The sequence below is a fragment of the Pteropus alecto genome, unplaced genomic scaffold (genome assembly GCF_000325575.1).
Source record: "Pteropus alecto unplaced genomic scaffold, ASM32557v1 scaffold339, whole genome shotgun sequence".
In the NCBI taxonomy this organism is placed as follows: domain Eukaryota; kingdom Metazoa; phylum Chordata; class Mammalia; order Chiroptera; family Pteropodidae; genus Pteropus; species Pteropus alecto.
In genome coordinates, this window is record NW_006442509.1 from 1,535,526 (window position 1) to 1,563,449 (window position 27,924).

General features: G+C 52.7%; 1 protein-coding gene and 2 pseudogenes across 1 annotated transcript in view; 1 reads left to right on the forward strand and 2 right to left on the reverse strand.

Annotated features, from left to right (window-relative positions):
- The window catches only part of PCNT (pericentrin), an 89,405-nt gene that overhangs the window by 45,979 nt on the left and 15,502 nt on the right, over window positions 1–27,924 (forward strand). Inside the window, 17 exon segments of the mRNA XM_025040317.1 lie at window positions 1,436–1,665; window positions 2,163–2,279; window positions 3,084–3,269; window positions 5,252–5,401; window positions 5,692–5,835; window positions 6,858–6,962; window positions 14,556–15,443; window positions 16,085–16,276; window positions 20,043–20,768; window positions 21,612–21,717; window positions 22,610–22,767; window positions 23,493–23,663; window positions 24,146–24,319; window positions 24,809–25,004; window positions 26,420–26,642; window positions 26,849–26,999; window positions 27,765–27,922. Of these exon segments, the coding sequence (XP_024896085.1) occupies window positions 1,436–1,665; window positions 2,163–2,279; window positions 3,084–3,269; window positions 5,252–5,401; window positions 5,692–5,835; window positions 6,858–6,962; window positions 14,556–15,443; window positions 16,085–16,276; window positions 20,043–20,768; window positions 21,612–21,717; window positions 22,610–22,767; window positions 23,493–23,663; window positions 24,146–24,319; window positions 24,809–25,004; window positions 26,420–26,642; window positions 26,849–26,999; window positions 27,765–27,922 (4,075 nt within the window).
- Window positions 12,260–12,378, reverse strand: LOC112471659 (annotated as a pseudogene).
- Window positions 17,319–17,436, reverse strand: LOC112471666 (annotated as a pseudogene).

Genomic DNA, 27,924 nt, shown 5'->3' on the forward strand with positions numbered 1-27,924 from the left:
CTATAGCACACGAGGACTCAGGTTTGTGAACACACACGAGTGGTTTGTGTGCGACATGCTGTGTGTTTGCCGAGATAATTGCAGGGGTTTTACTAGAGGGAGAAGTACTCCGGAGCTTTTGAGACAAACTGAAATAAAACGGTAACTGTAGTCTTTAGTGCTCTCACGTAGAAACGGGAACATCTTCCTCCCGTGGTGCTGACGGCAGGACCCAGGCCTTGCCCTGTTGCGGTTGTCCGCGGCTGGGGGCGGGGCCGGGCCGCCGCAGCTTCTGTGCTGCCCGACTCTGCATTGGCCCTCTGCACGGCCTCAGCCGCTACACGGTCGCCTGGCGCGGTCTCCGTGCGCAGTCCCCACGCATGCAGTCCCCTGGCACAGAAGCCGTGTGTGCCCAGCCAGAGCCTTCCCTCCAGCACATGGCCCTGAAGGTAGCGGTGTCCGTCATAGCAGTGGCACATGAGCCTTGCTTTGTGTCTCCCAGGGTTGAGAATGACATTTGACCTAACTGCATGTTTAATGCCAATATACTGTAATTGCTGATTTACCAGCACGGAGGTTTGTGGAAGGTGCTGTGTCAGTGGTGACGGCTATTGCTCATAAAGGACTGACAGGTCCTGTGAACCAGAGTTATCAAGCTTTGAAAGCTGCAGGTGTGAACAAAGCCTGGGTTCCGTGTGGCGTCAGCTTCTGCACAGTATGACCGCCTCTGGCTGCACCACAGGAGAAACCCTCTTAACAGATGCTTCCTGAGTCTCGGTCCCACCAGGACTGCAGCCTCGGTGGTGAACTTTGTCGGCTGCCGTCCTGCTGAGGACCTCAGCCTCCCCTCCCCCATGCTGTCCCAGCCCTGGGGCGTGGTGAATGCTCTCCTGCCAGCTGCGTTGGGGAGTATCTGGCCTCAGACAGAGGTTCCAAGTTGTAGTTCTTCCCAACCCAACACCCCCCCCGCCCCGCCCCGTGCCGGGAATTGGTGGGAAGGCACAATTCCTGGAAAATCACCTGGTGCTGGCATTTGGGAGTATCGAGATGAAGTTTCCTCAGGCTTTAAATTTTTCATTTTAGCCAAGTTGAATTTAAAAGCTGCAGTTTAAAATTTTTATTTATTTTTGCAAAAGTGCTTGACTTTATTTTCGGTGCATGTTTGGCTGAATTATGGCTGTACGAGGACATGGGCGGCATCTGATGGCACAGGCTCATGCTGGCTTGCGGGGTGCCCGTGTCCCCCTCTTGGCTATGTAGCCCTGGCCGTGTGCTGCTCCTGCATATGAAGAAGGAGGGGACCGGACAGGGACGCCCGTGCCGTGTCTGTGGAAGCCTCAGGGAGCCCCACGCCCCAGTCTCCGGCCAGGACGTGGTCTCGGGCTGTCAGGGCGCGTGTCACGTGGGTGGCGGCGATGCACGGCTGGGGATTTGCCTGTTCTCTCTGTGCCCGCAGCGCTTCGGAGGGAAGTGGAGAACGCGAGCAGGGAGCAGGTGGAGAGCAGAAGGCGGTGCGAGAAGGACCGCCGCGCCCTGCTCGCCCAGGTGGGCGCCCTGGAGGCCGAGCTGGAGGAGCAGCTGTCGCGGCAGCAGGCGACTGCCGTGCAGGCCTCGGAGCTGTGTGCCCTGCGGCAGCAGGTGGAGAGTCTGGACAAGCACCTGCGCGGCCAGCGGCAGTTCATGGACGTAAGCGTGCCGAGAAGTCCCGCGTGCGCCACGTGTCCGTCTGCAGACCGGCCTCAGGGCTTCAGCACCGCGTTCCGTGGTGGCGCCCGCCGCGCCTTTGGGAGGGCCGGCCAGGCGCTGTTGGTGCCGACGGAGCAGCCTGAGCCCCGTGGCCACACTCTGGACGCCCCTCCCCCCCGGGTTATCCTCCCATGCCCGCCACTGGCTTGGGTTCTTGCCTGCCATCTGGGGGCCACCCTGCATGTCACAGGAAGGGCCGGCCGCCTCGTCCAGCTGTATTTCCGCAGCGCCCTGCCGGGGCCCGTCACCGCGCAGTGGACTCGCGTGTCCTGTGGAAGCTCTGGCCCTCGCGTGGGAGGGGGAGCGGGTGGTCAGCGTCAGACCCAGTGCTGCTCCTCTGCCCCTCCTGTCCTTCACCGGTCCCCTTCAGAGGGACGGGGTGTGACCAGGGGATGATGTTGCCGCGAGCCACGCACACTGTCTGCGTCTCGCAACAGGAGCAGGCCGTGGAGCGGGAGCACGAGCGCGAGGAGTTCCAGCAGGAGATCCGGAGACTGGAGGAGCAGCTCCGCCGGGCGGCCCGGCCGCAGCCCCGGATCCCCAGCGACGGCGACGTGAGTCGGCCACGCTGCCACACTTGCAGGCAGCACTTCCGTGCAGCGCCTTCTAGCTCCATCTCTACCCACGCTTGCTCCCATGCACGCGGACGGCAGCGGGCACCGCCGGGTGGGGAGGTGCGTGGCCCACGGGCCGCCCGTGTCCGCGCCCGCATGTCCCGCCGCCTCGGGCGACCTGCCTGCTTTCTCCCGTCTGAAGGAGCTGTGGTCAACTTGCCTGTTCTTTTTTAAAGTTAGACTTATTTCGAGGTAATTGGATTCACTTGCAGTTGTGAGGGGTAAGACACAGAGGTCCTGTGCACCCTGTCCCCAGCTTCCCCAGTGGTGACATCCTGTGGGTCCAGCCCGAGGTCACAGCCAGGGTGCTGGCGGCAGACAGAGGACACCGGCTCCCTCCCCCAGTCTTCCGCGAGCTCCATCCTACCTGCACTGTCGTGCGAGGGGGCCGTGCAGGGGGCGTCCTTGGCGAGCGCCTCCTCTCTCAGCCAATTCTCTGGAGGTCCACGCGGGGCGTTGCGGTGTGTGCCGCGCGTGCTCTTCTGCGTTGCTGGGTGGCGTTCCAGGCCTCACTGTCAGAGTTACTTCTACTTTACTAACAGATTTTGGAGCGTCTCTGTGTCTTTATTGAGGCGATACTTTCTAATGACTCTTTTGTCACGTTCTTCCCCAGGGCTGCCTCGTGCAGCCCTGGTCTAGAGAGCCACGTGCAGGATCGGCATTCTCTCAAGCGTGTTGGGTAGTTTTAATAAGGAAAACTTTTTTAACTGTTATTATTTCTCAAGCATCTTTTCATTATTTTAGATTGAATTGTTACAGGAGAAATTAAAAGAAAAATCAGATGAATTTGACGAATTGGTTATAAAGAAAGAATTAGCAGACAGACAAGTGTTGATCCAGGAAGAGGAAATTAAGCATCTCAAAGAAACCAACGCCGACACCCGCAGAAAGGTGGCCCAGCTCCAGGAGGAGCTGGAGGAGCTCCGGCAGGTGAGTGGCCCGGTCCTGTGTGGCCCCCCCCACCGCCCCGGTGCTCTGGCTGCTCGGCCCCCCTGCCCCACCTGCGCCAGCACCAGGGAGGCCGAGTGTCAGCGAGGACCCAGGCCAGTCACTGCAGGCCTTCGTTTGCTCTGAAGGAAAACGCTGCCTGGGTCTCCTGTAGGGTCAGGCCTCTGCTGTGTCTTGTCAGTGCTGACACTCTGGTCACCAGACGTGTGGGGCTCCAGTGCAGCTCTCTAGTCTCGGCAGGTCCCAGCACGTGTCCTGCAGTTCGGCTTGGTTCCGACTCCAGCTGTGGGGCTGGTGCCGGCCCCCCAGTTAGGGCTCAGTCTCACAGCACTGCCCGCCTTCAGATGTCGCTTGCAAGTCCCGGGCCACACATACTCTGACTGACTGCCTAAAAATGGGGGTCTCCCTGACTCCTCCTCGGGTTCCATGAATTTGCCAGAGTTGCTCACAGAGCTCCAGGAAACACGTCACTTAGTTTGCATAAAGGATGTCACTTGGGACAGAAGGAAGGAAGACGTGTGCGGGTGGGTCTGGGGGGCTCCCAGCCCCCTTGCTCTCGGGGTGCACCGATGCCCCAGCACTGCCGCCCCAGTACCGCCACTGCTCACCAACCCAGACGCTCTCTGAACCCTTTCCTTGAGGTTTTAGGGAGGTCCCACCCCCTGGGCAGAATGGATTGTCACTGAATGATGGTGACTAACTCAGCCCGGAGATTGGGGTGGGGCTGTAAGGTCCAGCTCCCTCCTTTGTGGTTGGTTCCCCTGGCAACCAGTCCCCACCCTGAAGTGACCTGGGTGCTTTCCAGAAGTCACCTCAGTAACGTGAGCTCAGGTCATGGGAAGGGGCTTGTTGCAAGTGGCAAACTGTTCATCTGTTGTCGCTAGGGGGTCCCGGGACTTCTGGGGGCTCCCTCAGGAGGCGGGTGGAGACCAGCTAGACCATCTCGTGCATCACGGCGCCGAGTGTGAGCGCTGGGTGATAGCTTGTACAGCGCTCCTAGTGATGTCACAAAACAGAGCTTCAAGGTGGCAGGTTTAAAAAGTTATTCCATTAGATACAGCTACAGTTATTTTAATTTTTGAGTTTAGTAAATTATGTCAACTCCTCAGTGAAAATGCGTCCAGCTGCCGTTTTCACGTTGCTATTTGCAGTTACGCATCTGAGGGACATGTGCTTCTGCCCACACCTGAACGCTTAGGCCCGGTGCGAGCTTGGCGGGGGCGGGGTGGGGCGGGGCATCCCATCAGCACTCGGCACCACTTGGACTTGCGACAGCCCACGTATCTCCTGCTGCTGGCGGACGAAAGGTCATGTGAAAAGTGAGGCGCGTCTTCACAGTGGACGTGCCCACGGGGACTGTCGAGTGGGGTCGAGCCTCTTTCTCGAGTATACCCCCTCACTGGCCTGCAGGGCAGTGGTATGTCCGCCACTCGGAGGCTGGCCTGGGGACAGCTCTTCGGGGCTGCCCCCCCCTTCATCTCCAGCAGACATTTGCTGAGCTGCTCAGGTGCAGGGGGTAGAAAATGTCCTTTTTCCCCAGGGTGGGACCAAGTGTACAGCTCTGTGTGCCCATTGCTTCCCCACTCGATGTGCTGTGGCCCTTTTTTCCGTGGTAGGTTTTCTTTGAGGGCGTCAGTGGGTGGCAGACGCTTAGTACAGACATAGTGTCAGCCAGCATCCTGTTCTCTGGCAAGTTCTCTAGCGTTTTTGAGCAGCTGTCAGTCTAGAGACTGTTTCTGTTCCACGCCGAGTAATTGCTAAAGGCCAGCCCTTCGGTGGAGTGCCGGCTACACTGGCTGTTGGGGACGTACGCCTCAGCATGCAGATCTCTGCTCCACAGCATGGCTGGGTCCCGGGAAGGTGCGTGCAGGGAGAGCTGGGGCACGCACACCCCACGGCAGCGGTTTTAGGCCCTTCATCTCGAAATGCTTGCCTGGGACAGACCTCCTGTCTTTCTTCAACAGGACAAAGTGGCGTCACAGGGACAGGCGAGGAGCTCGCCGCTGCTGTCCACACGGCGGACCGCACCAGAGGAGGACAGCGGCCCCTCACATCCTGTAGGCCACTGCCCCGAGCGCCCAGAAGTCCCGTTAGAGGCGCTGCAGAGCACCGAGGTGCGTGGGCATGCGGGGGGTTCACGGATGTTGATTGAGGGTGTAAGGGTGGGCGTGCTCAGCACCGCGGCCTGCGGGCCCCACGCCCCCGTGTCGGCGCAGGGCGTCCGCACGATGTGTCAGTGGGTCGTGACCACTGCATGTTTTTCGTAATTTTAACATTTTTATGTAGGTTGGAGGGTAGTAATAACTTTTTTTGGCGTGTACTTTTAAGTCCTTCAGAGTGATTTAATAATTATCAAGTCAGTTAGAGTGCTGGGTGACTTTTAATACTTCTCTTTCATGGAAAGGTTTTGGACTTAAAAGAGCAGTTAGAGAAGATTAAGGATGGCTTAGTAAGTGAAGACGAAGCACTACAGCTGAACGTGACCTCGGACGTGCACAGTGGCCGTGCCAGCACCGGGGGACTTGAGGACGAGAGTGCTGCTGCGCAGGTGAGCTGCAGACCCACCTCGACACCCGGGCTCCAGCTGACGACGTGAGGGCTGCGGCCCGCCGTGGGGACTGCCAGCTGTGGGGACGGGACCTTTCTGGAGACGGGGCCCTGAGCTACAGGCGACTCTAGGAAGTGCCTGCTGTGTGTCTGCACTCTGGCCGGCGGCCGGGCAGCTTCTAGGAGTAATGGGCCAGAGTCTCTTTGGCTGGCGGTCTGCCTGCCTCTGCCTCCACCCCATACGTGCTTCCCTTGGCAGCTCAGCTGACAGTCGAGGCTTTGGAAGGCTGCTTGTTGGAGTGAGGGTGCCGGAGAGGCACTTCCTGGATAGCTGTGACGAGGAAACACATTGGAGCTGGGAACAGTGGCCCCGCGGTGGCCATCCCAGGGATGACCAGTCTAGAGGAGGCGGTGCTTAGTTACTCATCGGTGTCCTTTCCAGCACAAGGTGGAAAAAAGTCTGCTTTTAAATCTCTGTTATCTTAATGCAGTTCTGCTTTTGAAGCAAAAAAGGCAAACCAGCTCTGTAGAGTGGAGAGAGTGATCAAGGTCATAAAGAAAATGTAACCGTAAAACATGGCCTTGAAGTGTGCTGCACTCAGGGCCACTGCCGGTGCTGCTGCCTGGGCGTGGTCGGCGAGCGACCGCAGCGCTGACAGAAAGCTGGGGGGCCGTGTCACTGATGCCCGATGCTCACAGAGGCTTCCTCTGCACGCCTGCGAACTGTCCTCCGTGGAGATGGAGTCTTGGGTCAGCCCTGGAGTCACTTAGTCCCTGGGTGAGACGCGGGTAGGGCAGGCTTTCCTTAACCTGCGCCGATCGCCTGCAGAGATGCAGTGACACTGAACGGATGTGTCATTTTAAACAGAAAGCCCTTTAATAGCAAAACGTTTCAAACCGAGTGTTAGTATTTGAAACCGCAGACTCATTTACTAGGGTATTTCCCACCTGCAAGGCCTGGGGTCTGTTTTCCACAGTAATGCTTTGCCGGCCTCATTATTTTCATCATCATCATTCCCACAGGCATTTCTGCAAAACAGAGAGAAGGGGGTGATGTGTGTGAGTGAGCAGGTCGAGGCTCCGCTGGCCGGGTCGCTGGCGGGGTGGGGACGGGGTGCCCTCAGCAAGGTAGGCAGTCCCTGACAGTGGACACACTGGACTGCATTCTGATCTGCCTTTGGCCGTAGCGGCATCTTGGGCTTCATGTTCTTGGGTAGTGTTACGTGTGACCTCGGATCAAAGGGGCCCCTGAGGTGACACCACATAAAGCTTAGTGTTTTTTTCACTGATGTTGATTGAGAGTGTAAGGGTGGTGGTAGCTGTTGGGGTAAAAAGGAGATGTTTTATCTGCAGTTTTTCGTGTCTTCAGATTTACACTGATAGAGGCTATTGGGATATTAATGGTTTGTGTTGGTATCATATATTTGGCGAAATTTAAAAATATTATTTTGCGTTACTTTGAGGAGCGCCTTTAAAGCCAGTGACTAAATTTTTTAAAATTTATTTTTCAATCGCAGTTGACATTCAATAGTATATTAATTTCAGGTATATGGCACAGTGCCGAGACGTTTAAATAACTTAGGAGATGATCCCCCGGTAAGTCCAGTGCCGGCCTGGCACCGTGTGCAGCTGTTCCAGTGTCACTGACCGTGTCCCTTACGCTGTATGTCACACCCCGTGACTGTTTCGTAACTGCCCGCTTATACTTCTTAGTCCCTTCCCTCTTTTCACCCAGCCCCCCTCCCTTCTGGTGACCATCAGTTTTTTGTATGAGTGTTTCTGTTTTGTGTGTTTGTTTGTTTTGCTTTTTGGATTCCACATGTAAGTGAAATTGTGTGGGATACGTCTTTCTGTGTCTGACTGATTTCACTCAGCATGACGCCCTCTGTGTCGTAGCAGATGGTAGGATTTCGTTCTTTTTTATGGCTGAGTAATATTCCACTGTCTACGCGCACCATCTCTTCTTTATCCGGTCTTCCGTCAGTGGGCACTTAGGTTGCTTCTGTATCTTGGCTATTGCGAGTAGCGCTGCAGTGAACATAAGGGCGTCTGAATCTTTTCAATGTGTTTTTGTTTTCTTCAGATAAACACCCAGAGGTGGGATTGCTGGCTTATATAGTAGTTCTAGTTTTAATGTTTTGAGTAACCTCAAAACTGTTTTGCATTGTGGCAGCACAAATTTGCAGTCCAACAGTGCACAAGGTTTCCCTTTTTGAGGACATCCTCACCAACACTTTCTGTTTGTTGATTAATTGATGATGACTATTCTGACAGGTGTGAGGTGACAGCTCATCGTGGTTTTAATTTGCATTTCCCTGGTGATAGTGACGTTGAACATCTTTCCATGTGTCTGTTGGCCCCGAGTATACATACATATCTCATATATATAATTCCGCACATAACCTTGTGTTCTGTCACCTTGCCAAATTCATTACGTCCACAGCGTGTTCATTGGTTCCCAGGGCTCTCTATGTCTGCGATAAAGTTTTGTTTCTTTCCGGTCTTTGTCTTTTCTTCTTCTTCCGTACTACAACATATGTAGTACAGTGTTAAATGAAACGGGGGAGCAGCCATCTTTGCTTTGTTCCTGGTTTGGGGGAAAGTGCTCAGTGTTTCATCATAAAGTGTGACGGTGGCTGTAGGTTTTCCATAGATGTCTTTTATCAAATCGCAGAAGTTACTTTTTATTTCTAGTTTGCTTTTTCTAAGTCTACAAAATAGTATATTGTTTTAATCTTTTATGCTACTGATGGGATTAATTACACCGAGTGATTTTTGAAGGTTAAACCAACCTTGCCTTCCTCGGATAAACCCCACATGGTGGTGATGTACTTTTAACGTATTGCTGGATTTGATTTGCTGGTCTTTTGTTAATGATTTTTGCATCTGTGTTCATGAATGTTATCAATCTTTAATTTTCCTGTTTTTAAAAACATTTTTTCAGGTTTTAGTGTGGAGGTTTGCTGGTTGTGTAAAATGAGTTACACATTTTCTCACTTTCTCCTTTTTCCGCTGAGAAAGGTTCTTTAACGTAGACGTGATTTCTTCTTTAAATGTCGGAACACAGTCAGCAGTGACACCATCTGGACTGGGAGGGTGCTTAAGTGGGGTTTTTATAATCAAATGAACTTAATAGCATATTTGGGGGTATTTGGGTTTCTATTTCATCTCATGTTAGTTTTGAAAAGTTGCATTTTTGCAGTGAACTTGTCCGTTTAAATTGTCAAATTTCTTGGCATGAAGGAGGTTATAATTTTTTGTTATTAACACATTAAACATCTCTTAGTTCTGCAGTGACGATCCTTTTTCCATTCCTGATATTGGAGAATTTTGTGTTTTCTCTTTTTCTTGAAGTCTCTCCCTAACTAAGGCTTTGTCGATTTTTTAAAATGTTTTTCCAGCTTTTGGCCCTGCCAGTCTTCTCAGTTTCTTGTCCATTTCGATTTATTTATTTATTTATTTTTTGGAACCCTTCTGCTCACCTTTGGTTTGTTGTTTTGCTCTTTTTTAAATTTTTTTTCTTTCTGCTTTCGGTGGAACCTTTGGTCTTATTTTTTATTATAGCCATTTTGTATCTATAAGAAAGATTTTTAAGGTTTGTTTTTTTTTTTTTAAATTCTACAGTAACATTCACTTTTCGGTGAGCAGTTACATGAGCTTTGAGAAATGCTTTTGGTCCCGTAATCACCACTGCAGTCGGGATGCAGACTGGTCCCTGACTCGGAACCCCCCGTGCCGCCCTTCCAACCTCAGGGCACCTCCGGCCTGCTCTTCAGCCCTGAGCTCTGCCTTTCCCAGGGCACCATGTCCGGTCGCGTGGAGTGCTGTGCGTGCCCTCCAGCAAGCCGGTGCACGTGTCCAGCAGTTGGCGCCTTGATTGCCGAGTCGCGTTATGTGGCTGTTCGGAGGTTTGTTCTCCCAGCGACTCATTGAGGGCAGGGCGCTCGTGTTGTTTCAAGGTTGGGCAGCTATGCACTGAGCTGCTGTAAACATTCCTGTACAGGTTTTTGTGTAAAAATAAGTTTCACATCTTTAAGGTAGATAGCTTGGAGTAGAATGGCCAATTCACATGTCAGCGTACGTTTACCTTTAAACGAAACTGCCAGGCGTCCACAGAGCTGCCTGGCGCGTGCTGGGCTCAGTCTCGCTTTGAACCCTTCGCGTGGCGTGCGGCGGTGTGTCCTTGTAGCTGGAACCTGCGTTGCCTTGATGCTCGACAATCTCAAGCACCTTTCTGTGTGCTCGTTTGCCATTCATCGTGTGTTGAGGTACAATGTTCTAATCCTTTGCTAATTTTCCAAAGTTGGGTGGTTCATTTTCTGATTGCCGAGTTTGGGTAATTCTTTATACCTTCTGAACACATTTTTTGATATATGATCTACAAACGTTTTCACCCACTGTCTTATCTCTTCATTCTTTTTAACATCGTGTTTCTTTATAACAGCGGAACTTTTTAGTTTTAAGATCAGATTACCGATTTTTTAAATGGATTATGCTTTTGGAGTTGTGTGAGAGCTCTTTGCCTAAGCACAGATCACACAGATTTTGTTCTATGTTTTCTCATAGAAATTTCATAGTTTTGCTTTGTATTCAAAACTATGATATACTTTTTTTTTTTTTGGCACATAGATGTCCAATTGTTTCAGCACTATTTGTTCAAAGACTAATTTTTTCTCCATTGAATTGCCATTACACTATTCACAAAAATCAGTTAACTATATTTGTTTGGATCTACTTCTGAACTCTGTTCAGTTCTATGGATGCAGATTTCTCTCTCTTAATGAATACCGCACTATTCCTACTTCTGTAGCTTTATAATAAGTCTTGAAATCAGATAATGTAAGTCAGCCAACTTTTCCTGTTGACAAAATTGTTTTGGTTATGCTTTCTTTGGGTTTCTTTGGGTTTCCATGTAATTGTAAAATCAGCAGGGTGGTCTCTCAAAAAAGTCTTGCAGGTATTGTGATTAGGATTGCATTGAATCTGTAGATTGATCTGGAGAGAATTATAGTCCTAACAATATTGCATCTTCCAGTCCATGAACATGGTACAACTCTCCATTTATTTGTCTTCTTGGGTTTCTTTCATTGGTGTTGTGTAGTTTTCAGCTTCCATATCTTGCATATATTTTGTTTTATATCTTATTTGTGTGACGCTATCGTAAATGATATGTTAACTTGATTTTTAAAAGTTATGTTTTAATTTTAAAATCTAACTGTTCATTGCTAGTATACAGAAATACTTTTGACTTTTTAAAAAATACGGTATCTTATGGCCTTGCTAAATTCACAAATTCCATATTTTTTGTTTTATTTTTTAGTCTTTGGAATTTTCTGCGTGGAGTGCTACATTATCTGCAAATAGGGACAGTTTAATGCCTGCCTTTCCAATCTGTATGCTTTTCATATATTTTTCTTGCCTTATGAGCTAGCTAGGAGTTCCAGTACTATGTTGAGTAACGGGTGAGAGTGGACATTTTTGCCTTGTTTCACATCTTATGAGAAAGCATTCAGTCTTTCTTTATTAAGTAGGAGAGAAATTACCTGTAGGTTGAGGGGGTTCTTCTCTATTCCTTGTTTTCTGAGAGTTTTTATCAAGAATGTTGTTGAATTTTGCCAGATCAACTTTTTCTGCATCTATTGATACAATCATGTGATTTTTCTTCATTGGTGGGTAATATTGATCCAAATAGTGAACCAGCCTTGAATATCCAGAATATGTCTCACTTGGTCATGATGTATAGTTCTTATTTGCTGAATTCTATTTCCTAGTGTTAAGAATTTATGTATCTGCACTCACCAGGGATATTGGTCTGTGGTTTTCTTATGACGTCTCTCTGGTTTTGGTATCAGGATGATATTGGCCTCATCGAATGAATTGTTTCCTTTTCTAATTTCTGGAAGACATTGTATAGAATTGGTATTTATTTGTTAAATAATGAGTAGAATTGTCAGCGAAACCATCTGGGCCTGGCAAGTTATTTTTTTTAATTATAGATTAAATTTCCTTAGTGGTTACAGTGCTGTTCAAATTGATATTTCAAACTGGGAAATTTTCGGCCATTAGTGAAGGTTTTGTTTGTTTGTTTTTTTGTGTGTTTTTTGCCTCACTCTCTCTACAGGAGCTCCAATTACAAATATGCCAGACCTTTTGTCCTGTGGGTATTTGAGGCTTGTGTGCATTTTTAGTATTTTTCCTTTTTTTCCCCTCTGATGGGATAATATTTATGACTCTTCAAGCTTGTGGACTTTGTCAGTCTAGGATTTTCTTAAGCCCATAGAGTGAATTTATCAAATTCAGATATCGTAGTATTTATTTATTTGTTTGTTTGTTTGTCTGTTTTAGGCGAGGCAGCCAACCCTTGATTGACCTCACAGATTGCAAGGACCTTGTCAGCTTACAATTCCTTATTTTTTAATTTTTTATGCCTGTAGCACCTGGTCTTCCTAGGCGGTCTCCCATCCAAGTACTAACTAAGCCAGACCCTGCCTCGCTTCCCAGATCAGACGGGATCGGGCGCATTCAGGGTGGCAGGGCCGTAGACAGACATTGTAACTTTTAGTTCTAGGATTTTGGTTTCTTTTTATAATCTCTGTTCCTCTGCCAAGATTTCTTATCTTTTTGTTTATCTCGAACATACTTTCCTTTATGTGTTGAACACAGCTGTGACACCTGCTTCAAAATTCTCATTTGCTAGTGCCAGCATTTTTGTCATCTCCTGGTTGGCTGCTTTTGGTCGTCTTTTCAGAATTTATCATATATTGCTGGTTTTTTGTGTTTCGAACATTTCAGTTGTGTTCTTGTTGATATTCTGAGAGTTGTCTTGTGAGAACTTGCCTCCGAAGCATCGCAGTTTTTGTCCTAGTGGTAGTCACCTTGGCCGAGTCAAAGTGCGTGCTCCGTCTGGCGTCTTGAGATCGCGCAGGGGCCCGCCCGCGACGTGGGCGAGTCGGCACTCAGAGTTCAAGGCTCCCTTCCCTGCTTTCGTCACCTCCGTCTTGCTCTCCTCAGCCTTGGCTGCCCAGTTCCTTCTCCTGGGCCTTGTCTGGCCGCGCTGCCTGAGGGCAGTGTCTGCGAGAGGGAACTCCACCATCTGGTCGCCCCATCTGAGTCCCCTGCATGACGTTCTGAGCCCACAGGCAGGTGGGGTGTGACCTGTCAGGTCTCACGGAGTCAGTTCCGAGGTGCTCCGGGGGCACCTGTTGGCTGCTGGCCTATGGTTTCAGTCCCACATCGCGACCCCCTGCTGGCGTCGACTTCCCACCCCCAGAACCATGCTCCCTAAGGGGGAGAACACCCCTCTGAACCCCACTTCCAGGTAGAGTGAGCGTGTCCTGACACTTGGGCGTCAATGAGGCAGCTGCGGCCGGCATGAGCCGCCGCACGGTTTCGGGGAGACCGCGATGTGCGCACTTGGCCCGGTTTCCCCCTCCTCTCCGCTCCTGTCCCGCCACTGCCCACTGCTTCCTCGCCAGCTCCAGCTGCACCGTGTCACGGACCGTGCGCTCCAGATTTTTTGTGTTTAACACTTTGAAGCCACCTTCACGTGCTCGCTTTAATGTTTCGAGTGCAGCATTATGTCGCGATTATGGCCGTTTTGTAGCGCACACGTCTCCATCCTGTGTATGTGGCGCATAAAAGCAGTGAGCGCTGGCTGCACAGTCCGGCCCAGCTGACCCCCCACCGCCTGAGCTGGTGGAGGGTCTCGCCGTGCACTGACCAGTTTGCTTTTGCTAGCGGTACAGTGTGGCATTCAGGTGTAACTGTGCGTGTGTGTAGCTGATAAACACAAAGGTTCTCTCATTTTCGTTTTAACTGTGGGCCAGATCTGAATACGAGTTTGAAGAATCGTCAGGTAGTGCTAGTGAAACCCGGATTGTGAGGATATCGTCAGTTCCTAGGAAGCAGAACATGAGACGATAATACGTTGGTTGGCTATTGACTCGAACACAAATCGGTTAGAATTTTTCATGTTTTTTTGATGTGGTCTTAAGAGGATGGACTTTGGATCTATAGGGATGTAGATTCAATCCCAATTTTCCATTTACGGTCTCTGTGGTTTTGAAAGATACTTAATATCTAATTTTACTTGTCCCAGCTTTAAATTAGGAGTGACAACATGCCTTACCTGAAAGTTGTCAAGGATTAGATGAAGTAGCACGAGCACGTACTTTTAGGAAAAATGGTAAAAGCAGTCGTTGGGGCCTGGTGTGTTCCGGTGCTCGGTCCTAGTGGTGCGGGCAGCAGGGCCACGCAGTGCGGGGACGTGCCGTGTGCCTGGCTCGCTCACACGCTTCGTCATGCAGATTCCCTAGCCCGATCGTCTCGCTGTTATTCCAGTGTTAGAACGACACCTAAAACCTAAATGCTCCCTAGACAGTAACTGAACACACATCTAAAAAGGGGTGGAAACGTTGGTACGAGGTGTCATTGGCTAAAATGTGGCCGAGTTGGCGCTGCCTCTGAGTTTTGCCGCTGAGGGTTGGAGTCCGGAGCAGCGAGCGGCCCGGCAGCCGCTGGGGTTCTGCCCACTGGTCTGGAGTAGCTGGGGTGTGGCGCTGCGGCTGTTTACACACTGACGGTCATTTGGGGGCATCGTACGTTAGGCTCCACAGTGGCGAAGTCTCTACTTCAGCCGCAGGAACTCGGAGCCCTCGGGTGAGGGCCGGCGCTCTGGCGTCCCTGCGGTCCCTTTGCTTCTGAGATGTGTCCCCCCGCCAGGTCGCGGACGCTGGACACCCTGAGGTCGAGGAGCTGAAGTCCATCATCGAGAGCCTGCAGGAGAAGCAGGCGCGGCTGCAGAAGGACAGAGCGGACGAAGTCGAGCAGCTGCACGAGGTCATCGGGAGGCTGCAGAGGGAGCTGTCGCTCGGGGCGCCTGTGGAGCGCGGGCACAGCCTCAGCCCGGCCCAGGACCTGCGGAGCGAGCTGCAGTGTGGGCTGCTGTGCCTGCAGGCTGAGGGGGCCGAGGCCCAGGCTGCGCTGCAGGCCGAGCTCCACGCCGCACTCGCGGCCAAGGACGCCCTGAGCCAGCGGCTGGCGGAGCAGGAGCGCCGACATGGCCGGGCCCTGGAGGCCCTGCAGCAGCGCCTGCGGGCTGTGGAGGCGGCGGCCACCAGGCGGCTGGCCCAGCTGGGGTCCTGCGCGGCCCTCCAGGAGGCCGAGGCTCAGGGCTTGGCCTCCCAGGTCCAAGAGTGGGAGGCCGCCTTGAAGGCAAAGGACGTGGAGATCGCCCAGAGAGATCTGGAGCTCGAGGCTCTGAGCAGGCGGACGGCGGCCCACTCCGCTGAGCTGGAGGCTCTGCAAGTGGCTGTCGCCCGCCTCCGCTGCTCCCTGGAACAGACGCCCCTGGGGACCACACACGAGCCCCCCAAAGTGCAGCGGCTGCGAGCACAATGTGTCCGCCTCAGCCGCCGGCTGCAGGCACTGAATCAGCGGTTCCTGGGGTGCCAGGAGGAGCTGGACAAGCAGCAGGCACACGGGGTCCCCATGTCCCCCAGCGTGGAGACCAGCTCCCAGGAACAGGTGTCCAGGGGTGATGAAGCCCCATGTGGGGAAGAGTCAGAACACAACACAGGCAGCAGGCAGCCAACTGGCGGTGACCCCCAGGTGGGCCTGGCTCCCCTGCAGGCCTCGGGCGCAGCCTCTGGGCATAGGGAGCGGGGCGGCCGGGCGCCTGCGAGCCCTGTGCAGGCAGCGGGTGGCCGGGCCCTGGGGCTGGACCGGCGGCGCTGGGTGTTCTCTGCAGGAAATGGGCTTCTGTTCTTACTCTCCTGCTCGTGTCTCTGTCTCTTTACCTGTAACGACCCTCCTCTGCTTGGCGTGGGGGACGCATTTTCTGGTGGGTGGCCCCCTGTCCTGGAGGAGGGCGTCCGCGCTGGTGCTGGCCTGCGGCCTGGCCTCAGGACACACGTGTGCAGTGCAGACGGGCTGCGTGGCACAGTTTTGTACACATTTAAACTTGTTATCGTTGTAGGTTACCTAAGCTTTTTAAGACACCTCTCTCTCTGACAGGGAGTATCGGTGCTTGGAGGTCCCCGTGGGCCAGGCATCCCTCTAGTCCCTTGAGACCTAGTCAAATGGTTTAGTTTTTACCCAGCATTTCCATGAAGCCGGTTCAAGCTCATTTCTTTCTGGAATATGCTCCAGTTTGCCTTTGAGTAGAACGCTGAGCGTCCGCTGCTCGTGCCCCTCAGCTCGGCTCAGCGCTGCTGTTCTAGCATCGTCTTTGTTTTCCCCACGCTCTGCAGAGGCCAGCGAGGGACAGCCTGCAGCCTGCCGGAGCCCTGGTGCCAGCCGGCCACGCGGGCCTTCCCAGACGGGACGGCGCGGTGGTGGCGCTCACGCTCTGCCAGAGGCAGCTGGAGTCCGAGCTGCTGCTGCTGAGACAGGAGATGCGCCTGGGTGCGGCCCAGCGCGGCACGGCGCCGGGGGCGATGCAGGTACGGGGCCCACGGGCGCGCGGCCCTCTGTGGCCAGGCGCCAGGTGCCACCTCTGGCGTTTCCGCTGAGGTCACACGCAGTGCGGACTGCAGACAGGGCTGCGTTCTCCGAACCCGTCACGTTCCCATGGCTGTGCAGGTTCACGTTGAAATTCCTTGTGTTTCGTGTAAGTGCTCTCGAGAGGCTGGATTGGGGGCTGGGGTGGGCATCTTCCCCTGTGCCCGCTGGCCCTTTCTATGTCTTCTTTAGAGAAATGTCTGAGTTTTTTGCTCATTTTAAAATCAGGTGGTTGGGGTTTTTTGTTGTTTCAGGAGTTCTCTATATTCTGGAAATTAATCCTCAATTAGATGTGTGATATGCAAAGATTTTCTTCTATTTTGTGGCGTGCCTGTTTACCCTGTGCACACACTTTAAAGATGAATGAAGTCTGAGTTTTCTGTTTTTTGTTGCTTGTACCTTTGGTGTCATATCCTATAAGTTACTGCCTACCGTAAAAAGCTGTAAAGCTTTTGCCCTATGTTTTCTTCTCAGTTTTATAGTTTTAGGGCTTACATTTAAGTCTTTGATCCATTTCGAGTTAATTTTTACACATAGTATTCTGTAAGGGTCCAACTTCGTTCTTTTGCGTGTGGATACCCACTTGTCCCAGCGTCACTGTTGAAAAGACTGTCCCTTCCCCAGCGAATGAATGGTCTCTGCAGCCTTGTTGAAAGCATTTCAGTGTGTACGTGCGGGGTCTACTTACCGTGTCTCTCCTGCATTCGTCGATATGTCTGTCTTCATGCCAGTACCACACTGTTTGGATTCCTATAGCCTTGTTATAAGTTTTGAAATTAGGAAGTATGAGTCCTCTAGCTTTGTTCTTCTTTTCCATGATTGTGTTTTGGTTATTCTCATGTCCTTTAAAATCTTATATGAATTTCAGAATGGGTTTTTCTTTTTTTTTTTTTCTTTTTTAAATATTTATTTAGGCAATCCTTGGTTGATCTCACAGATGGCAAGGACCTTGTCAGTTTACAATCCCTTATTTTTCATTTTTTATACCTACAGCACCTGGTCTTCCTAGGTGGTCGCCCATCCAAGTACTAACCAGGCTCAACCCTTCTTAGCTTCCGAGATCGGATGGGATCGGGCACGTTCAGGGTGGCAGGCCATAGACCAGAATGGGCTTTTCTGTTTTTCCAAAAAATATCATTGGAATTTTGATAAAGATCACATTGAATATATAGGTCGCTGGGTATCGCTGACATCTTAACAATATTAAGTATTTCAATCCATCAACATGAGATGCGTTTCCATTTATTTATGTCTCCCTTAATTTCAGTAATATTTTGTAGTTTTAATTGTACAAGTCTTTCACTTTCTTGGTTAAGTTAAATTTCAATTTTTTTTTTGTTTTGGTTGTTATTATTATAAGTGGAATTGGTTTTCTAGTTTCCTTTTCAGATTGTTCATCGGTCATGTATAGAAATGCAACTAAGTTTTTGTATATTGACTTTGTATCCTGTGACTGCTGAATTTATTTATGAATTTTATCAGCTTTTTTGTGGAATCTTTAGCGTTTTCTACATATAAAAGCATTTCGTCTGTGAACATAGATAGTTTTACTTCTTCCTTTCCAATTTGCTGCTTCCTGCGCTTCAATTTTTTTGAAAAGCTTGAGAAGGATTGATATATTTTTTTAATTGTTTGATAGAATTCACCAGTGAAGCCTCGGGTCCGGGGCTTATTTTCGTTGGGAGGTTTTGGGGTGCTGATTGCACTCTCCTTTGTGTCTCTCATGACTGTTTTTGGTTTAAATTTATTTTGTCTAATATTAACATAACCACCTCTGCTCTCGTTTTTTAGTATTTACGTGGAATATTTTTTTTTGTTTTACTTAAAAGCTGTTCATATCTTTGTGTCTAAAGTGAGCCTCTTGTAGATAGACTGTAGTTGGGTCATGTGTTTTCATCCATTCTTCTTTCTTCAGTCTTTGATTGGAGAGCTTTAATTCTTTCAAAGTAATTACTGATAAGGAGAGTTATACTTCTGTCATTTGGCCATTTGTTTTCTATCTGCCTTATAGGGTTTTTTTTTTTTTTGGTCCCTCTTTTCCTGCATTACTGTCTTCACTTGTGTTTAGTTGGGGTTTTTTTTACAGTGAAATATTTAAATTCCTTTCTCATTTTTTTTTTTTTTTTTTTTGCGTGTATCCTGTAGCCATATTCTTCGTGGTTACTGTAGGGATTACGTTTTACATGCTAACATTATAACACTGACCATAATTTCTACCGACTTAACTTCAGTAACATCTAAAAGCTGTTCCTTTACAGCTCCTTCCCCCCCCACTTTTGGTTTTTGATGTCACAAAATTACATCTTTATACCTGTGTGACCCAAAACAAAAACTAATAATCCTTTAAACACATTAATCTCTTAAATTATGTAGAAAACAAATGTGAAGTTACAAACTAAAGTTACAGTAACACTAACTTTTAAACTTATTAAATATTTAAATCACGATGAAAGCAAAATATGGAGTCACCAACCATTGTTACAGTAACATCCACGCTTGTAACTACGCACAAGTTAACCTTTACCGAGATCTGTTTCTACGTAAGGCTTTGCGTGACCGTCTGGTGTCCTTTCACTGCCCGCTGTAGGACTCCCTTGAGCATTTCTTGCAGGGCAGGTCCAGTGGTCACAAACTCCCTCAGCTTTTGTTTATCCGGGAACATTTCAGTTTGTTCTTTTCCTCTTGAAGTACAGGCTTGATGGATCTTGGATTTGTGGTTGATAGTAGTTTAGTACTTTGAATATATTGACCCACAGTCCTCGGCCCCCCCGAGTGTCTGATGAGAAACCTGCACATAACCGTACCAAGGACCCCTTGTGTGTGACAAGTCCCTTCTCTCTAGCTGCTTTCAAGATTCTCTGTCTTTGTCTTTTGAAAGTTCGATTAGAATGTCTCGGCGTAGGTCTCTCCGAGTTCGTTGGGATTCTCGAATGTTTATATTAGTATCTTTCATGATACTCGGGAAGTTTTCAGACATGTTCTCAGATATTCCGCCTCCTCTTCTCTCCCCATCTTCTGGGATTCCCACGACGAGTGTGTTGGTCCATTTGAGAGTGTCCCACAGGGCCCTTGGGCTCCATTCACTTTTCTCAATCTTTATTTTTTCTTTTCCTCCGACTTGATAATTCCTATTCTTCTATCTTTAAGTTCACCAGTTATTTCTTCTGCCTCCGTAAATCTGCCTTTAAGTCTCTCTAGTGAACATTTTTTTAATTTCAGTATTATACTTTTAAGCTCAAGAATTTTTAGTTTCTTTTTGGGTTTTTTATCTCTACTGATATTTGTCTTGTTCAAACATTAGTTCTTTCACTTTCTCCACATCTTCCTTTAGTTCTCTGAGCATCTTTAAAACAGTTGTTTTAAAATCTTAGTCTCGTAGATCTGCTGCCAGGTCTTTTTCAGGGTCAATTACTGTTGATGTGTTTTTCTCCTCTGACTGGGCCAGACTTTCCTGCTCCCTCGTATGCCTTGTGAATTGTTTTTTTAATACCGAACATTTGAATCCTTTTAGGCAATGAGCTTTCAGCCTTGATTCTTTCAAGAAATTTTAAAAAACTTGAAAAGAGTCTAGAGGGACCGAAGGGCTTATCATGGAATCTCATCCTTGATTGCTCCATCTCTGAAACTGTCTCATGAACACCAGACAGACAAACGTGACATCGCGTAATTTAGTTATTTAACTGTGTGCGTGTTCTTTTTCACCTGCAGGATAAGGAGGAACTACTGGAAGATTGTAAGCTGCGGAAGGTTGATCTTATAACTCAGGTGAAACAACTTCAAGAAAACCTGAACCGTCTGGTACATTCTATGAAATTCCAGAACATTGAGACAGAGGAGGCCAAATCTCGACAGCCACTGGACTTTTCTCATGTTTCAGAGGACGGTCTGAGTGATAGCTGCAGTAACAGTGAAGGAAGTGACACGCCACCTCCTGATGATACACTTAGTGTCAGTGAAATCACGTGGGGTCTAACTGGTGTGTTTGGGAATCAGGGTTCGTGGGTAAGAAATGAAATGCCAGGTGTCCTCCCGGAAGAGAAGGCGGATTTGCGGGGTACCTCACTTTGTTTACACGTGAGCTCGTGCGGCGGCACCTGGGACCTCACACACTCCGGGGGGCCCGGGCCCCTGAGGGATGCACTCGGCGCGGGAGACTTGTCTTCCTGGAGCTCCCCCGAGGTCGTCAGGAAGGACTCGACCCTCGAGCTGCTGCCCAGCCTGCCTGTGACGCCCTGCTCGGAAGCCCTGAGCCAGCGCAGCCTGGACACCTCCCTCGGGGACCGGAGGAGCACCTCACTGCTCCAGGCCGACCCGTGGGGCCTGCTTTGTTCCCCGGGCGGGTCAGCAACAGTGAAGGCCCCTTGCTGGACAGAGACTCCCTCGGCCACAGACAGGACTCTGTCCGCTGACCACCACGTGCAGCGCGTGGCTGTGGTAGGTGGTCTCCCCCAGGGGCTGTCCTGGGGTGGTGTCCGTACGGTCTTAGGGCCGCAGTGTGTTCCCATGGGACCGTGTCTGTGTGGCTCATGGTGTCACAGCGGCAGCCATTGTTGGCTCACCACCTGCCAGGTCTTTGGGTGTGGGCGAGCACCTCATAGTCCCCTGGTCAGCTGTGTAGGGACGGCCAGCTTTCTGCACCAGTGGATGCTCCAAATCCATTGTAACATGAACATTTAGATACTTCGGTGATTTAAAAACATGCGAGATGCATTTAGTCCTACTCAGAAATTCACCCCGGACCGAGGTTCTTACCTAACGCTGACTCTGAGAAGTGCAGTCATAGCCTTGTCTTCGTGTGTAGTTTGCGTACGGGTTCTTTGTCTAGAATGTTCTTTAGATTATTTTCAGTTGTGTTGCATATTTAACAGGTTCCACATATAATGCTAATTAATTTCAAGAACGCTTCAGTTTATTATTAAGTTAGATTATGTTTTCCCTAACATGATTTTGATGTTTTGTATTTCTTAGTTAGACAAAATAAAAAATAAGTTAGGGGGTACGTTATTTGAAGTATCCGTGTGCTGCCAGTTCACACAAAAATATTTTAATCTGAAATATTTGCTAGTGACCTTTAAACTATCCCTGGAGAACCGTGGATGAACTCGATGAAGTTATTTGAAGCCTGACACCGCCAGGCACCCATAAGCTTTGACCACATTTGTTGGGGTTCTTTGTGGGAGGGCGATAGATTCGGGCCTTAGAACGTGCGTGTCTGGCAAGCCCAGCTCCATGATGCAAGTATTTTATAGCCCCTTAAAATTCCACCTATTTGAACAGGAGAAAGATATTGAGGATTTTATCACGACGTCTCTCGATTCTCAAGACAAGTCAAGGTCGCCGCCGCCTGTTGGGTTAGAAGGAAAACTTGACAGAAGTGGAAAGTGTGAGTCAGTCCACCGTCTTTTTTTTTTCTTTTTACTTTCTACATTTACAGTTTGAGTCCATAGATCACCAAGAATTGCTGGATGTCCTTCGCAGGTTGCCCAGGGCCGATACCTGCCCTCTTTGCTGTGTGTGCCCCCGTCTCTCTGTCTTTTGTGTCTGGGCCTTTGGCCTGGTGGCCTGAGTGGCTCTCAGGAAGCTCCGTGCCAAGGGCCCTTGCCTGCAGCCCCCCGCGGCCCTCCTTCCTGGGGCTGGGGCTGGGGCTGCTGGGGAGGAGCAGCGGGAAGGCTGAGGCTGCTGCCCCACTGTGGCCCTCCGCTTTCCAGAGCATGCGCTCCAGCCTGGACTGGCCGCGGCTGCGGGGCTCGGGATGGACGGGGGCCCACATGCTGTCGCGGGGCTTTGAATTCCGATTCAAGGCCCCCGCCCGTCAGAGGTTCCGGGTGCCTCCAGTTCTGGACCTGGTCCAGGGTCCCCAGCCCTGCTGGCTGTTTTCAGGGGTGGTCGCTTTCTGACCAGACATCTGCTCCTTGTCCAGCAGCTCCCAGCCTATCCCTGCCGTCGGCATCTTTCACCTCCTGTCCCCCCAGGGCCCGCACTCTGTCCTTGTGGGCTGGGTTTGGAGACGGCAGGTCCTTGCGGGTTGGTTCTGTCCTTAAGGGTGAGGAAACACGTTCCGTGTCTGTGTAAAAGTGAGCTGAGCGTTCCATGGGATACTAGCATTTTAAACATCCAGATTTTTCTTTACATAATGTGTGTAGTTCCCCCCTGATGTCTCCAGGGAGTGTTTTCACCATCCTGGGTGCCTCGTGGGTGCTTCGTCTGGTGTTTGCTGGCCCAGGGTGGCGGGGCGCGGAGAACCGCGGTTTAGGCCCCGACTCGGTGTGTTCCAGGCGATGATGGCACAGGGTGTGCAGAGACGCTAGACCCAGGTCTGGGAGGACGTGAAGTCCCAACTGCCAGTCCGGCAGCGCCCTGGCCTGCCTCAGGAAGCTCCTGGTGGCCACTGGGAGCCATGGAGGAGCAGGAAGTGTGGCCGAAGCACATGGAGGTAATGGCCGGCGGGGAGCAGGGCTAGAGCGCGTGGCTTGTCCTCTCGCATGGGGACCACTCTGCTCTGACAGCCCAGCTTCGGCTCTGTCCCGAGTTCATGCTGTGAGGAAGCAGAGTGCACTGGCCCTGACACAGCTTCTGTGTGGGGTCATCTAGCGAAGTCATCACCCTCTGCTCTTAGCCTCTTCGGGTGGAACACAGGTGGCACGTGTGTCCTGGTCCCTGCACCCTGTAACTAATGCAGGAACTGCTCCCGTACTCATAGACCCTGAGGGCACCCCGAGTCTGGGCTTCCTGGGGGCACCGTAGGGCCGGAGTGGTCAGTAGCTGGCCTGCTGCTGTCTGTAGGCACCTGGTCCCCCAAGGTGAATTCTTGTCAGCTGGGACACGTGCCCAGACCCCGATGGGGCTTTCTCATGGCATGGCAGCCACAGTCCCCAGAGAGACAGGGACGTGCATGGTGACTTTACGCCCTGTCCATGGGAGTCAGCCCCAGGCCCTGCCCCAAGGCATAAGGGAGGGACAGATGGGATGGCGAATTGTGGGGGCCGTCCTCGGAGTTGCAAAACCTCATGGTTAGAACAGCAGGCTCTGCTCTTCGGCACGAAGGCCGAGCGAGTGACATGCGAGTGGACCCGGAGTGCGTCCGTGGTACGGGCGGGCGTGGAGCGGAGGGTCGTTCAGCCGCGTTCACTTCCTTCTGAAACACCCATTCTGCTGCAGGCTGTGCTGCAGATGGTGCGTGACGAAAGCCGCCACATCCTGGCCCTGTCCGAGTACCGGGGGCCTCCCAGTGCGCTGAGCAAGGGCGAGCCGAGCGCCCCCCTCGAGCGGTTCCCGAGGAGGGACCAGGGCCTGTGGGAGGCAGTGCCAGCACTCGAAAAGGGAGAGAAGGTACAGCAGCAACCCGAGAGAGGAGGGACGGCGGGCTCGGACGACTGGGCGCGTTGTTTGGCCAAATAAGCAGGAATAGGCAGCAAGAGGCTGTAGGCCAGCCACCCTCCCACTCGCAGTCCTGGGCACTAGCCACGTGCCAGCCCATTCCAGGCCTTGGTGGGGCAGCAGAGGCCTCAGGGAGGTGGGTGTGGAGGCAGGGGCCCAATACGATCCGTGTCCGATGGCAGCCGGCAAGCTGTGGGCTGTGGAGAGAGCGGTGGACAGGACCCAGGCTGGGCCTGCCGGGGAGGGAGCCCCAGAGCAGGTGGCTGGTGGACGGCTGTCCGTGCACACCTGCGCCCTGTGCACACGTACACGCGGCATCACTTCCAGCCTTGGGCCTCCCCTGGACACAGGGCCTCGTGTGTCCCCTCTCCTGCCTGGGTGACCCCTGTCTGGAGACAGCTGTGCAGACACCTGGCTCCCTGTTCCCGTTTTAGGACCCTTCCGCCACGTGCCTTGACTGGAGAGAACAGTTTCTACAGGTCGTCCAGGAGGCGTTTGCAAAAGAGCGAGAGATGCTGGCCGCGGGGCTGCAGCCCCGGCTGTGTGGCTGTGACCCCGGGGCCCCCAGCGCCCTGTCACAGAATCTGGAAAAGGTGGCGCCCGAGCAGGTGAGCTTAGGCCTGGTTTCCCCCAGCGCACCGGGTGTCACTTGGCCTTCCTTCCAAGTGTGGCACCGTGTTTTCCTGCCTGAATTCCCTGCGGCGAAAAGCCCTGTGCCTCCGTGCTCTACACTGTAGTCTAGTCTGGAACTAACTGGCTTTCCCTCAGAAGTAAAAGCATTTCCAAGCTTCCTGGGTCGAGGTGTGGGCGCGGAGCCCAGGGTCGAAGGGTGTCGGCCCTGTGGGGCCTTGGGGTCCTGCTGCACCTGCTCCTGTGAGAGAGGGCGCAAGTCCAGACGCAGGCGGTAGCAGCCCTGGCACCGAGCAGGCCCAGAAAGAGAGACTAGCGTGCTGGGGGCGGAGGGTTGGGTGTGCCCTCGGTGAGAGCATTCTTAGCCCCAGTGTGGGACCCAGAGCCAGCAGCTCCTACCCCGTGTGGGTGTCTCGGCTGCCACAGAGCCTTTGGGCCTGACTGCTGCCTTTCCTGGCCCACCGCAGGGGGACCTGCAGGAGATGTCCTCGGAGCATCTGCATCTGTCTGACAGGAGCAGCTTGCTATCCGAGATCCAGGCCTTGCGGGCCCAGCTGCGGCGGACACACCTGCAGAACCAGGAGAAGCTGCAGCAGCTGTGCGCGGCGCTGACCAGCACGGAGGCCCGCGGGAGCCGGCGGGAGCACCAGCTGCGCAGGCAGGGTGAGTGGCCCTTGGGGTCGGCTCTGAGAAGTGTGACCACCTGAGTGAGCTCCACCTGGTTGGTAAGGTGGCATGCAGGTTAGCAAAGGCCCCTAGGCTGCCTAGTGCTGAATCTGGGGACAGCAGTGACGTCCTGGTTCAACCAAGGCCCCAAGTGTGGGGACTGTCAGTCTCAGCATCAGAACACTGTGGCTGCCACGTTTCTCGGTTCGTAGGACTCTGAGTGAGGACGACTCTGAGAGACTGGTCAGGGCAGAGGCCTTGCTGAGATCCCGCAGGGCGCGAGGTGGGGCCTGTGCCTGCGTACGCGTGCTGGGCACCAGCAGGACCACACTGGGACAGCCTCTGGACCTTGCAACACTGGGCTCAAGCAGCTGTTGCGGTTTCCACGTCAGGTTCTGTGGGGTTTTTTCCATAGACACTCGGGCTGCCGCTGAATGGAAAACGTAGCGTTTTCCCTTTCCCACCCACTTGGGTGGGCCCTGGAGCATGCAGCACACGGAGCGTCGGGCCCCGCCCTCGCTGTGGGGAAGCACTCGTGTCTTACCCGAAGGCCGACGCCGGCCTTGTCCGCCAGCCACGGCGAGTCCCTCCCCTCCTAGTTTCAGGGGCTGAACAGCAGGCCAGTCGTGTCCTGTGGCGCAGCCTGGGCTGTGGCCACGACCCCTTGTCGTGGTGGCATCCTCACCCTTGACACACTTCCGGGCTGGGTTTGCTGATCCTTTCCATCTGCACTCGTGAAGGATACTAGCCTGTCGTTTTCTTTCTTCTGGTTTTGAGGTCGGAGTTAACGCCTGCGTCACGGAGGGCCGACTTGCCTGTGCCCATTTTGCCTTCCACAGGAGTCTGTGTAGAACTGGGTTCATTAAGTTTGGGGGGAATTCTTCTATGAAGCCATCTGGGCTGGAGTTGTCTCTCTTGGGAGGCATTTGGCATAGGAGTGGCAGGTGGCATGGCATTTAGAGAGACCGCAGGGATGGTCACAGCTGGCCTTTTCGTGCCAGGCAGGGTGGGCTTTGAGCGGCCTCCCACGTGCAGGTCCATGTCAGCCTAGCTCCCCGCTCTGCCTCTGGGGAGCCCCCAGGCCTGAGAGGGCAAGCGGCCCCTCACGGAGCCGCGTTGAGCCCACAGAGCCTGCGTGGCCAGTGCGGGCCGTGCGTGCTCTCTGCCTGCAAGTCTTACTGCTCCCCGGCCAAGAGGACCAGCCTGGTGCCACGTGTGCTGGAGGAGCCGGCAACAGGCAGGAGGACCGTGTCCCTGAGTGTCCTGGTGCCATCAGAAGCTACTATGTCTATGCCATAGAAACTTCATTCTCCACATCCCCTTCCTGGCTTTGTAGCCTGTTAAATCGTCATACAGCAGCTCTCTTTCGATCCACGAATGATGCTGTTTTGTGTCTTTTGTCTCTTTCGTAGTTGAGTTACTGGCATATAAGGTCGAGCAGGAAAAATGTATAGCAAGCGGTCTCCAGAAAACGCTCAGCGAAGAGCAAGAGCGAGCGAACGACGCGCGGAAGCTGCTGGCGGTGGAGCAGAGCGCCGTCCGCGCCCTGAGGGCCGAGCTGTGCGAGTGCAGGCAGGACAACGAGCGGCTGCTGCAGTCCCTGGGCAGCGTGCAGAGGGAGGTCCTGCAGCTGAGGTACGGCGCCCCCTCTGCTGGCGGCCACGGGGCTCACACGGGTTGCCCTGTCTTTGGGTGGTGACGGCGCATGCTCCGCCGTAGGTGCTGGAGCAAGGGGCCCTGCTCCCGGGCTCATAGCGGCAAGGCGGGACTGAGCACAACTGGATGACCCGGGTCCCTCCAGAGCGCTCCGCGATGTGGGCGTGCCGACCTTCCCCCAACAGGTCCATGCTGGACAGCAAGGAGAACGATCTGAGGGCCGCACTGCAGGAGCTGGAGGGCGCGCGCGGGGATGGCCGAGCCCTGCAGAGCCGGCTGGAGCAGGAGCAGCTGCAGCACCTGCAGAGGGAGGCCCAGAGCCAGCAGGCCCTGGGGGTAAGCGGGCGCCGGGCGGGGCCCTTAGCCTCACCTGTACTGGATTTCGAGGTGGCGAGGGAGGGTTGCGTGTCCAGGTAAAACTATAGGCACCTTTGCGTGACAGCGTGATGTCTCTGGTGCCAGCCGTGTGCCGCCCAGCCCAGCATCTGAGTGTTTGGTTCTGCTAGGCGGACGCAGCCTCCTCACTGGCCATCCGCACAAGCCACAGCCTCAGAAGCTACTGCATAGGTGGCAGCGACCCAGCTCTTGCAGGGATGGAAGTCGTGTGTGAGAATTGGGTTTTGTGTAGCAGTTCGAGGCCCACGTGTCCAGCAGGTGTTCTGTGGGCCGGGCAAGCTGGCGGCCCATCCGGGTTGGACAGTGCAGCCCGGCTGTGTCTCTGGGCACCCTGGGTGTTGTGGTCGTGCGTGGGTGGGCGAGCAAGCCCAGGAAGCACTGTGCACTGACCCAACGCCACTTCAGAGTGACGGGTCGGGTGCAGTTGATTTGGGACAACACGGGCTGGGACTGCGTGGATGTCCACCCACAGGCGGGCGGTTTCAGTTGAGCATGTTCATTTGACCCACGATCGGCGTGCGCAGACGGCCGGCTGCACGCAGGCTGGGTGTTTGGCTTGCGGAGAGGGGTGGGCGCCCACAGCCTGCCGTCACCCGCAGGTGAAGTGCAGGGGTGGGCGGCTGGCCGAGGCGCAGATGGCCCCGGCGGGAGGCTCCGGAGCTCTCCTCCAGGTGTCATCTCCCCATCTTTTGTGTCCCGGTGCAGGAGTTGAGAACGTCCTTGGAGAAGCAACGCGCTCAGAACAGTCGACTGAGTGTCGCTCTAGAAGATGAGCAGACGGCGAAGGACAACCTGCGCAAGGAGCTGCAGATCGAGTCGTCGCGCTGCGAGGCGCTGCTGGCGCAGGAGCGGGGCCGGCTCTCCG